At 37.3% G+C, this 13,357-nt stretch overlaps 1 protein-coding gene across 1 annotated transcript; it reads left to right on the top strand.

Annotated features, from left to right (window-relative positions):
* The first annotated feature begins 1,810 nt into the window (after positions 1-1,810).
* Positions 1,811-8,095, top strand: LOC145319899 (uncharacterized). Its single transcript, XM_080162300.1, has 3 exons — positions 1,811-2,085; positions 2,390-6,893; positions 8,074-8,095. The coding sequence occupies exons 2-3, from the start codon at positions 2,668-2,670 to the stop codon at positions 8,093-8,095; spliced, it is 4,248 nt and encodes a 1,415-aa protein (XP_080018426.1). The 5' UTR covers positions 1,811-2,085; positions 2,390-2,667.
* Positions 8,096-13,357: the final 5,262 nt, after the last annotated feature.

Below are 13,357 nucleotides of genomic sequence, written 5' to 3'. Positions count from 1 at the left end.
ACCTTATGTGTAAATTTGGTGAGCTACATTATTGAATAGCGTTGTTAAGTTAGGATGGAAGAATTTTGTAATGAAAGCAAAAGTGGGGTAGAGGATAAGGGATGGGGTAAAACGGGTTATCATAATGTTTTATTTTCTTGACTTTAAGTTAAACTCTATCGTAAAATGGTCCATCATTCCTGAGCGGGGGAAGAGAAAATTTGTGGAGTTATGAGAAAAATGCCAAGACTTTGGGGAGAAATATTATTATTGCTTGGCTTGTGTTCAGTTAGGGGCACTCAGACATGCATACACGGACACACACACTCACACACACACACACAAACTACTATACTACTCGACAATACAAAATAAAGCCTTAATTTTCTCCCCGCCCAGATTTTTTTGGCCTTAATTTTTTTTCCCAGTGAATTAATTTATTGAAAGGGTTAAAATTTATTGTAGAATGTCTAATTATAATAACAAATATTATCAAAATTAGCATATTTTCAATAAATTCTACACAAAATATTTTGAAACAAACGGGAAAATTTCAAAAATTCCCAAACACAAAAACTGGACTTCATGGTGTGTCATCAAATCCGCATAAATCATTTACATAAATGCAAAAATATAAACAGTTAATCGTTAAAACAGTAGACAAGAATACAATTACAAGATCAACATTTTCAAAAAAGAAATTTTTGGCTAAAACGATATTTTGAAGGCATTATATTTATCACTAGCGGCTGCACCTCTTGAATCTAGGGGAGGGAGGGAATCAAATTAGCCTAAAACCATCCTGATAATTAAATCTTAAAATTATATTACTTACTCTGGGATATATAAACTTCCTTTAAATGGAAAACTAAATCGTTGCAGAAGTAAGCAAGATCTAATCGAGAAAAAAATTATGAAACAAATTTATAAAATAATATGCTTTTTATATAAATATAAGCGGTAACATTTATTTTGATATTTTTACGGTTATTATGGCACACTTTACCTTTTTTTCCTTTCTCCCACCCTTTTTTTCTTTTCCCTGTGTAAAAAAAATGGTTGCGTTGCGCGTTACTTCCTTTTTAAAAGAGAAATTTTAAATATGGTCTGTGTATACAAAGGACTTTGTGTTTTACAGGCAGGGGACGATTATTCCAAAAATGTAATTATTTTAATAATAAATTTTGTTGTTATTACATCAACATTTTACAGTTGCTTCGCCCCTTGCCCCTAGAGAAGGGCGGGGATGTTATAAAAGTAGCCTAAAACCACCCTAAGACATTTTTTTCGGACCACTTATTTTTGAGATCTTTAGCTTTAGACAAAAAAACCTAACTACTTTTTATTAAAGGATAGGTCGTTATGTAAGCTACGGCAACTTTTTTACAAGGTCTGTCCGTTTGTACGCTAATTTGTAAAAGTAAGTTAAGAATATTGATTATTTCTTCTTTTCTAATTGACTGGCTATAAAAACCAATATTTATAAACAAATTTATGTTTTATTGATATTTAATTGTAACTGTTGATAGAATGCTTATTGCTGCGCTACTTTGAACATATTTATCTTTTACTACTTTAGAATTTATCCTAGAAATTTATAATTCAAGATTTTTTTTACCAATAATACAATAGTTATTGTTTGGGTTTTGTTTGATGTTTTAAATTTTATCATAAATTTTTTAAAGCATCTCAAAAAGATAGGATGTGAAATATTTATAAATTAGGGGAAGGGAATGGGATAGTGTTTCCTTTGATGGGAAATTGTCATTTGATCGGAAAAAGCTTCAATAGAAATAATAGTTTGGTCGTTTCCGAGATTTTAATTGTCTTAACCTCTTTTCGAGGAAGCTTTGTGTTTATCAAGTTCGAAATTAAATTCCTTATCATTAAACCAAAAACAAAGCGCAAATGTCGTCTTTTAGGGCTTTCCTTTCATAATGTGGCGCGGCATAGAGTGTTTGTTTATTTTGAAGCGCACGTTCTTTTTACTTTTGAATGAGATATGAGAGTGTGAAGATTGCGGAGAACAAAATTGGGCCTATCATTGGTCTCATTGAGTGTGAACTACCCTAGTATATCAGGGATTTGAAACCATAAGAGCTTCAGGTAGAATTTGTTAATTTGATTAAGAAGTATGGTGTATAGGACGATTATATGTAGTTTTAAAAAAAGGCTTTAGCCAGCTAAGCATGAAACTTAATTATGATTAATATATGTTTTAGTAATTTTTATATGCCTTAATGTTGCATTTAACAATGATTTATTAAACCAAATAATTTTCCTTTAAAAGCCAAAGTTTCCAAAGATTCTTTAACCATAAGAAAAGAAAAAAGATTTTTTTTTAGTGCTCAAAGTTTTAAGATAACGAATAATATTTTATTCTGTTTATTAATTGATCTTGTAATTTCAGGTCTTTTGAAATAATTTCATCAATAAATCTATATTCAAACCTGCTGTTGAATCTTGATGGTTCCTGGTATTGGGGGTTTTGTCTGTTCACCAACTGATCTCGTGAACTTCCCGCTAATTCGGAAGTCCAAGCTCAACCAAAGTGTCATGGTTGAGACAATTTCAAAATATCTGATGAATAGGCGTTAGCATTCATCAAGAGATCAATAGCATCTAGTGAATTATTGATGCAATAAACTGTGACAATTTTTCTGTGAAATAAGTACCTAGTGAATCAATATGCCACTAACCAAAAAGCAGAAAATTGAGCGAGCAATCGCTATTGGCAGTGAAAGGCTAGAAGTTTTTGATGAACAGTTAAAATTGTTTTATGACAATCTAAAAGCCTGCCAAAGTTTTAGTTCATGTGAAAATGTGAATGTAAAATCAATTCGTGACATTTTTAGTGAGGTCAAGGACCAATCTGACCTAATAAAAAGTCTAAAACCTGCCGTGGAGACTAGTGAGCTGCGCGAGTTCAAGCGTGATTTGGATGAAGCTAGTGAGCAGAAAACTGTTGCAGATAAAGTTTATGCGTCGTTGGAGCAGTGTACAAAAATTCTGTACTGGCTTGACAATGATTCAGACGACGCGAGGTCAAGCACTGTCGCCAGGAACCTCGACGTCATTGAGAAGGTGAAGATGGACATGGGAGTTCTTAAAATTTCCGTGGAGTTGCGCCAAGAAGTACGTGATATGTACCGAAGGCTTAGAGAGATGGAACGTCGTTCATCTAATCTGGATGAGAGTGGGACACCTGCCATGCTCTCCAGAAGTATGTCTGCTGTGGATATTCGGAGTTCCAACCCGCAGTATGGGCGCTGGGATAACAGTTTGTTGCCGTCGTTCGACGGTACTGACACGGATTACCCAAACTTTAAACAGGTCTTTAAGGATCTTTGCTCTGGTTATGGATTTGCTGACCAGAGGTTAAGTCTGATGTTGTGTATGGAGAAGGTGATAACCAACCCGGAACTACGCAAGCAAGTGTCAGCGATTAGAGATCACAATGAACAATGGGCGTTTCTTGACCAGATGTTTTTATCAAACACTCGCCGGTTCATGAGGATTTTAACTAAGTTGAACAAGATGAAACCTGTGGATAAACCTGTGGACGTGGTTAGCGCAATTGCTACCTTCAAGAGCATGATGCAGGAGGTAGAAGCCATCGTTGGTTCTGCAGCTAAGGATTACAACCACCTAACTCTCATTCATATTTTTAAAGACAAGTGCCCTGAAAATTTGAGGGACAAAATTATGATGGAGCTTGGTAGCATGAACCAACCAAACATCCCGAAGATTGTTGAACTGCTGGAGAGGACCAGGGGTGCCATGTTGGCCGGTGATATGTCTTATGATAATGGCGCCGGCAAGAGAAATCGTGATAGAGCTGCCGCCGCGCAAGTATCTGGCCGCAGCGACGATAAGAATGGGAAGGCTGGAAAGGGCAAGGCTTCCAAGTGGAACAGTGCATGTCCTGTGGAGAGCTGCAAGGAGAAACACCCGATTTTCCGTTGCCTCACGTTTAAGAAGATGGATGTGGTTGACCGAAAGAAAATTGTCCAGCAGAAGAAGTTATGTGAACTCTGCTTGTGCGACGGCCATACTGCTGACAAGTGTAATAAATCTGAGAAGCTTGGTGTTTGTGGTACTAATAATTGCGACAGATACCATTCCAGGTTACTCCATGAGGCTAGTGCTGGTGTGAATACAGTCTACAAGTCAAGTTCTGCACCCAGCCCCTGTACCTTCTTGCTTCAGTTAGTTCCTGTTGTAGCACCTGGCGGCGGCACCTGCCACGCCACGGTAATGTTTGACTCCGGGGCAAATTTGCCACTTGTGTCTGAGAAGTTATCCAACAAGTTGAAGCTGAAATCTACTGGCAGATATACAACCATTTCTGTAGCTGATGGCAGTGAGTCTTCCTGCCGCAATGTTGTGTTTTATCTGAAGGATAGGGACGGCAATCTGAGGGAGTTTGAGGCAGCTGTCATGCCTACCCTCGGCGGGGCCAACGAGATGCGCTCGGTCCACCCCGAAACTGCCGCCGAGATATTTAAAATGCCACCAGAAAGGTTTACATATGTTAGTGGAGGCTTAGATATCATCATTGGAAATACACATCCTGACGTGTTTCCTTCAACCTACCAGAAAGTGGGCCAGTCTATGTTGTGGCGAACCATTTTTGGTAGTGGTTTTATCTGTACGAGTGCTGATGGTGGAGCTGGAGATCAAAAGTCGGCTTATAAGGCTGTCAGTGTCAGTGGAGGCACCTTGCCAGACTTTTTGACGTCTGAATCGTTTGGCATACAGCCGCAGGCACTTTGTCCAGGATGTACTGCTTGTCAAGAGTGCAAGGCTATGGCCGACGGCACTACCTGGGACCAGCGTGAGAGGCAGAGGATAATTGAGGCAGGTTTAACCCTAGACTTGCAGTCCAACAAGTGGACAGGTCAATATGCTTATATTGAAGATCCTCACACCTTACCCTACAATGAAAGTTTAGCCCGCAAAATTGCTGAAAAGGATCGTGCCAGGATGGTCAAGGAAGGTACCTATGGAATGTATGTGGAGGTATTCAACGACGCCATAAGAAGAGGCGTTTTCCAAAAAGCCACGCCTGAAGAGTTGCAGTATGAAGGACCTAAGTCTTGTTCATCAATAGTGGTTGCTTTCAAGGAGGATTCAAGTTCCACACCCATGCGATTGTGTGCAAATAGTTCTCTGACGTTCAAGGGTACCAGTTTTAATAACATAATGCTGGGAGGCCCGCCGCCAATGCAGAAGATTTTTTATCATTTGATGCTTTTCCGCGGTTACAAGGTTGGTATAACCGCGGATATCTCCAAGTTTTATAACTCCATCCTGGCCACAGATTTTGACAGCCAGATGAAGAGAGTTTTATTTTCCCCGACGCCAGATGGTCCACTTGAAATTTACCTGACCAAAGTTGTAAATTTCGGCGAGTTAGCTGCGGGAAATTTGGCAGTTACAGCCCTGAAGTTGACGTCCCGCCTGTTCGGCGGAAAGAGTGAAGCAGAGGTCAAGGAGATGTATGGAGAAGGACAAATAAACGGTAGTGAAATTGTTGCCAAACCTGAATTATGGAAGGAGCCACAAATACCTACCTACCCTGATGAGGAATTCAAGTTACCTCAGATTCCAGTTGCAGTCAAGCTTGAGAAGCACAGCTTCATAGATGACGTTATTTCGGGAGCAGGATCGAAGCCAGAAGCCAAGGAGATGATGAAAGAGGCCGACAGGATTATCGGCAAAGGTAGTTTTTCCTTCAAACAAGTCATTTATTCTGGAGATGATTGCCAGCATACCAAGGTTCTCGGGCTGATATGGAAGCCAGCCACCGATGTGTTGTCCATTGCCACAAGAGTCAACCAAGATGGTAAAGTCAAGGGAAGGAAGGTGAAAGAGGATGCTGATTTGTACAACCTCCAGGACGCCTTGGACGAGAATCTGACGAAGAAGATGGTCCACAGGTTCGCCGCCCAAACCTTCGACCCGATCGGGCTTTGCAGCCCTATTCTGTTGAGAATTAAACTTGTCCTGCGGAAAACCTGTTTGCTGAATTTGGGCTGGCAAGATTTCATTCCAAAAAGTCTACGGGATGAACTTGTTCAGTCGCTGGAGGACAGAGCTGAGGTCGCTAAATTGGAGTTTGACCGTTGTGTGGTCCCGGATGAACCAACTGGCCTTCCATCCTTGATGATGTTTTCGGATGGATCATCAGAGGCTTATGCATCTAATGCATATTTGAGGTGGCCAACTAGACAAGGGTTTGAAACGTTTCTGCTAGCCACTAAGTCTAGAGTTGCGCCGGTCAAGTGTGAATCAATTCCACGCCTTGAGTTGATGGGATGCCAAATGTCCACAAGGTTGGCAAAGTCCGTCAGAGATGCCCTGCCTTTTGATATTATCAGAGTGATGTATTTTACTGATTCATCGTGTGTTTTATCACAAATAGTTTCCAACAGTGCTATGTTGAACACATTTAATTCTCATCGTATTGGAGAAATTCAATCTGCGACCAACAAGGATGACTGGAGGTGGGTCCCGGGGACGCAAAACGTTGCAGATTTGGGCACCAGAAGCACCTGCAAAGTATCAGATTTGGGACCAGGTTCCAGGTACAGATTGGGCCCAGAATGGTTGCGCCAGGATGAAAGTGCGTGGCCGGTGAAAACTGCCGAAGAAGTCAAGCAGGTTTTACCCCCTGAGGAGTTGAATACCAAAATGGTTAAGTTATGTTCAATGAAAGTTGCCGGAGAAGCCGCTGAAGATGTCTTTAGGTTTAAGCACAGGAGGTCATTTGGACAGGCCAAACGTATTATGGCAGCTGTCCTGCAAGTTGCGAACACCTGGTTGAAGAAGCTAAAGAGCAGACAAGAAGGTAAGGCTACAGCCGCTGGTAGTCATGTAGCAGCCGCAGATGTTGTGTACAAGCCGTCTTTGTACAATTTTATGGCGGCGGCGGAACTTTTCATTGTGTCACGAAGCCAAGAGGATGAGTGGATAAATGATGCTAAAGGCAATTATGCGTCATTAAATCCATTAGTGCATGAAGTATCATTGACCTGGCCTGTCGTTGGTCCCGGTGGAAAGTATGTGACCAGGGAGATGAGGATTCTTAAGATGGTTGGTCGTGGACAGCCAGTCATTGACGCCATTACTGGCGGCCGTAAAATGATATTTGAAGACATGCCAGGTTTAATAATTTTGGAGCCTGGTAATTGGTTAGCTGCTGTTTTTATGAGAGAAGCGCATGTTGAGCTTCACTCTGGTGTCCGTGGAACTTTAGCTGAGAGCCGCCGTTGGTGCTGGATTGTGAAGGCAAGGAGGTTGGCCATCATGGAAGTGAAGAAGTGTTGGCCCTGCAGTGTTGAGAGGGCTAAGGAATGTCGTGCTACCATGAAGGAGGTGTTACCTGACAAGTTGGTCCCGAGCAGGCCTTTTGAAGCTGTACAAGTCGACCTGATGGGTCCGCTGGTTACGAGGAGAGCTGCCGCCAAAACGAGGAGTCAGACAGCAACGAAGAAAGTGTGGGTGTTCGTGGTGGTCTGCAGATTCTCAGGGGCGTTGTGGTTAGATGCCTTGGAAAAGTATGATACCAGCAGTATCCTGTTGTCCCTGCGCAAGTTGGAAGCTGTTCATTGTCTGCCGAAGATCATAGTAAGCGACATGGGCACACAATTATCCGGTGCTCGCAAGGTTTTAGAGCAGAAGTTGGGCAGCCAGGTAGAGTTTTCTTGGTCTCAGATCCCGGCCCGAGCCCACCATTATATTGGGCAGGCTGAGAAAATGGTGGGATTAACCAAGAGATTGCTGTCCAAGAAGTTGGTGAATAGTTCTGTTAATTTCAACGAGCTCCTGGTGCTGTTGGCGGAGGTCAGTAAAATTATGAATAGCAGACCACTGACGATTGAAGCTGCGAATGACGTGGAGAATTGGCGGCTAATTACCCCTGGCCAGCTGCTGGGAAATGTTGACCGCCAGCCGTTGTGCAATGTGGCGATGAAACCGGAGGACCAAATTTCCTCCAGGTTGAAGTTGTTGGAAGATTTATCTGCCCAGTTTTGGACTGCCTACCGCCAGGAGATCCTACCGAAGATATTACGGATGTCCAAGTGGAAGGATGAGATGGCGGAGCCACTAACTGATGGAGACATAGTTCTGGTTACGAGTACCAATCCGCTGATGAGATGTTTGAGGATGGGCCGAGTGACGAGAATTGAGGATGGAAGAAAGACGGCAAGAGTCTTGTTCAGACTGACAGATAAATCTCCCCTAGAAGAACATGCTGTATCAGTCAGGCAGTTGTTAAAAATTATGATCAATAATTGATTCTTATTTTATGGAAATTGAGATTTTTTTAGTAAAAAGCCACATTTTTCATATGCCTATTTTTATGCCTAAAATAAGAATCAAATGAAATGCGATTAAATATTCTTCTATTTCATATGCTCAAATTTAATTTTTTGAGTTTAATTTCTTTTCAAAAGTACAATTCATTTTAAAACTTACCTGAAAAGTTTAACAAAAAGGAATAAATGTGTCGAGGTTGCGTGATTCGATATTTATTCTAAGAAAAAATCAAGTATTTTTTTAGCAGATTTTTAAAATTATATATGAATTTCAATCAAGTAAAACATTTTATTCAGATCAAGGAATGATTGAAAATTCATATTTAAAGTTTTTTTTTTACAAAGAAAAATTGGTATTTTTTTTATAATTTCAATGAAAATTCTAACGAAGATATTATTATTTTGCTATTCTTTAAGTATTAAAAAGTTTTATTTTTTGATTAAGATATTACAGTTCTTATTCATTAGGTTTGAAAAACTTTCTGCCCAAGGATTTTGAAAAATTTTTTCTTACTACTCTTTTTGATGCTTAACAAATTTAGTTTTAAGTACCTATAAATCTTAAATTTCTTGTCTAAGATTTATTTCGTTTTATTTTTACCATTATTGTTTACATTTACATTTCAACCTGATTTCGTAGGTACTTATTGATTTATTAATAATGATTTATTACCTATTGATTATGAAATGATTATTATTTAATATAGTTGTTATATTTACAACATCATGATTAATAGGATTATCTATTTTAGGATTGTGTATGTGATCTTGTGATTGTCATGTGCATAGAATGTTGTATGGTACAAACCAATCCCCATCCTTCTATCCTAAAATGTGAGGTATTATGAGTCCTAGTGAGGAGTATAATATTGTGTATGCATTTCACGGGGTTTCATTTAGTTAGGAGCAAAATTGTCACGTTTTCGGGATGTGGCCATTCTCATGTGATTATGGTGAGTTGAGTTTAGTGAGAAATGTTGCTAGTGCTCAGCGCGAAAAAAAACCTTGAATCTCGTTAAGGAAGTTAATTTGACTTTCAAACGGGGGGTGTGTCTTAACCTCTTTTCGAGGAAGCTTTGTGTTTATCAAGTTCGAAATTAAATTCCTTATCATTAAACCAAAAACAAAGCGCAAATGTCGTCTTTTAGGGCTTTCCTTTCATAATGTGGCGCGGCATAGAGTGTTTGTTTATTTTGAAGCGCACGTTCTTTTTACTTTTGAATGAGATATGAGAGTGTGAAGATTGCGGAGAACAAAATTGGGCCTATCATTGGTCTCATTGAGTGTGAACTACCCTAGTATATCAGGGATTTGAAACCATAAGAGCTTCAGGTAGAATTTGTTAATTTGATTAAGAAGTATGGTGTATAGGACGATTATATGTAGTTTTAAAAAAAGGCTTTAGCCAGCTAAGCATGAAACTTAATTATGATTAATATATGTTTTAGTAATTTTTATATGCCTTAATGTTGCATTTAACAATGATTTATTAAACCAAATAATTTTCCTTTAAAAGCCAAAGTTTCCAAAGATTCTTTAACCATAAGAAAAGAAAAAAGATTTTTTTTTAGTGCTCAAAGTTTTAAGATAACGAATAATATTTTATTCTGTTTATTAATTGATCTTGTAATTTCAGGTCTTTTGAAATAATTTCATCAATAAATCTATATTCAAACCTGCTGTTGAATCTTGATGGTTCCTGGTATTGGGGGTTTTGTCTGTTCACCAACTGATCTCGTGAACTTCCCGCTAATTCGGAAGTCCAAGCTCAACCAAAGTGTCATGGTTGAGACATTAATAGACACACATATTCAGTTACTTTAATATATATAATTACACAACTACACATATTATTTAATTTGTTTATTGCATACTAGCGGCTACGCCCCTAGAGGCCTCTAGGGGCACTTGAGGAGGAGAGAGTCGAATTTAATAATTTTATTTCTTATTTTATATTTCAAAAGAAAAAGCAAAAAAAAAATTTTTTTTTTTTGAGGGGGGGGTCCCACCCCCCAAGAAAATAGTTATAAACCTTCCCGGGACCTATGATAAGCTACTCTGTTAAGGAGAACCCGATCGGTTCAGCGGTTAGTGAGATCCTTCGGTACAAACACACAGACATCCTATTACTTTAGTATAAGGATTTTAAAGGATGTAATACTTAAATTTGCGTAAGCTACGAATATGTAATTTGTTTCGTGAATTTTAACACATCAATTGCTTTAAAAAACATACGTACAGAAATTATTGATTGTTGTTAATTATTGTTGTTTTTGCTTTGCTACTTATGGACAAAATTGGCCTTGTTATTGAATGACGCACAGAAAATTCATAGAATTTTTCTCAATTTCTCCAAGCACAGAAAAATACACACAACACACATTAACTAATACCTATTGTAATTTACTAAAATACTAAAAATGTTCAAAATATTTAAGAATTCAGAATTAAATTTTTATAATTGATTAAAAAAATACGTTTAAAGAAAAGAAAAAATGTTTTACACTGGTTACTTAAAAATTACTCATTAACTTTTGCATTTTTTTCTTATGTTAATTTTTATATAAACTTTTGTTTAAAAACAGGGGCGTCCAAGCTTTTTTATTTGGGAGGGGTAAAATTTTTTAAAGGGGTTGGTAATTTGTACTTTGAAGGGTAGGGTAAAATGGCGCGCGAAGCACGCCGCAAATTTTTTTTACCCCCCCAAAAAATCTTTTACCCACGGGGGTAAAATTTGCTTAGGAGGGGTAATTATTTTGCTCGGAGGGGTAATTATTTTTACTCCCCCCCCCCCAAAAAAAAAAAATATCCTATTCTAGTAAAGCTACACATCCAAAAAAAAATTCAAGTGTACAAAACTGTTATTTACTATTTAGATTATTCAATAAATGTTTCTAATAAAAGTTTTTGTTAAATTTGTTGACTTTTAGTTTTTAGAATTTGACGCAAGTAATAAATTAATTAAACAAAGATAAAGTAGCAAAGCAAGGGAATAAAGAATTGTTTAAAGGCGTATGGTAAGTATTAATTTCAGAAGTCTATCTTATACAGCAGTAGAGTAAACGTTGTGAACAGACAGGTCCACAGTTGATTTATAGAGTTTTATTGCAGCCAAGACATTTATATTTACGTTATAATTATTATTTTATTAGCATTATGAACAGACAAACTGTATTGTTGAGCAGCTTTCATTCACTTCTAATAAAATAATAGTTATTTCTCGCATCGTATTATAAACACCTTTCCGCGGATATAAAATGTACAATTGTCAGATTAAAACCAGTTTTTTTAGCCCCGACATGCCGAAGGCACGGGCTAAAGAACTGGTTTTAATCATATGATTGTACATTTTTATATTCGTAGAAAGCTGGATATAATACGACGCTAGGCATAGTTTTTTCGTATGGATGAGAACCGGTTCCTATCCACCGGATTCGAATGAATACGAGAAAGTTATTTAAATTTATTTATCAATGATAAGTTTAAAGAAGACTTAAATTGAAAAACAAATATTAATAGTTATATGCATATATTTTGAAAAAAACAAGGATGACAACATCTATAACAAGCGATAGGTTTCTAGTAAATATTATTAGTGTTTGATTATAAAGCCAATAGGATCCTTGTGATTATTATTACTGCAAGGAAAATACCTTTAAAATATAACGCTATTCCAATAATGGTATATTGCCATAAGTGTTATCTATCTATTTGTCCATGAGAAAATGTGTGGGGGCCCCCTAATCAAGACAATCACTCTATAGATGTCCCTATTTCAAACTAGAAGAGATAGTTAATGCCTTTTATAAAGGTATACATTGTAGAGGAATACTCAGTAATTCTAATCATTAGACTATAAAAGTTTTAAAGATTTTTAATCAATATAATAGATTTGAAATCTGCATAAATTTTAAGGATTTTTTATAAAATTCGTTTTTTATATAACTCTTTATTTAAAGGCGCAAATACGATTTAAGTTAATAAATTTTGACCAATAGGATAGCTGGATTGGAAACTACCTACGCTCTAATTGGTTGAATGATGTACGTCACTTAAGCTTCTCCAATCAGAGCGCAGATAGTTTTCAATCCACCAATCACAGATCTCAAAATTATTTAACTCAATTTGTATTTGCGCCTTTAAATAAAGAATTATATAAAAAACTAATTTTATAAAAAATCCTTAAAATTTTATGCAGATTTCAAATCTATTATATTGATTAAAAATCTTTAAAACTTTTATAGTCTACTAATCATGTATGTACGTCTAAATTCAGGGTAAGGGAAGTCAGGAAAATAGCCTTAAACCAAACCAAGACATTATAAATCTTTCCATGTAAGTACAGCCAGCAATTTTTGAGATCTATAGCTATTTGCTACAAACAAAATAAATACAATATATTATAGGATTGGTTATTTTGTGACTTTACTTATTGGTTGGCACATGAACAAATACTCGACACAACCCAATCTGTCCCGATTTTGTATCACTTTGAAAAGTGCGATTCCAGTTACGTCATATACGTTTTGGGAAAGAAAAAGGGAAGGGGGGAAGAAAATCTCTTTAAAAGAGATGGGAGAAAAGGGAAGAGATTTTCTTCCCCCCTTCCCTTTTTATATGACGTCACAGGAATCGTACTTTTCAAAAGTGATACAAAATCGGGACAGATTGGGTTGTGTCCAAATACTCTAATCTACCTCCAAATCAACCCTCTATTTACTTGGCCTGTAATATGCAAGTCCTTCTAAACAAAAGATAAACAATGTCTAAGATCTGAGATAAGGGCCAGATCAATGATAATGGTAATGAAAATTGGTTTGGATTGTGCAACTTGTTTCGGATGATTTATCTACATCATGGAGGGAGGGAAAATTATGTTGTTTATTAAACCAGTACCTAGTGATTTGTAATCACTTTTTTTATTTGTTGGCTTAACAACTCTGTGGACTTTCATTAAATTTTAATTGGTTGGTTCATTAATTTGAGTGTCCTAACGTTTTAACCACTAATTGTAATCTACAAAATATGTAATTTTTTTTATTGTCATTGGGGAA

This window comes from Acartia tonsa, chromosome 5 (genome assembly GCF_053477335.1).
Source record: "Acartia tonsa isolate MP-2025a chromosome 5, ASM5347733v1, whole genome shotgun sequence".
Lineage (NCBI taxonomy): Eukaryota > Metazoa > Arthropoda > Copepoda > Calanoida > Acartiidae > Acartia > Acartia tonsa.
Note: the sequence above shows the minus strand (reverse complement) of the source record. Positions and strands in the feature narration are given on the sequence as shown.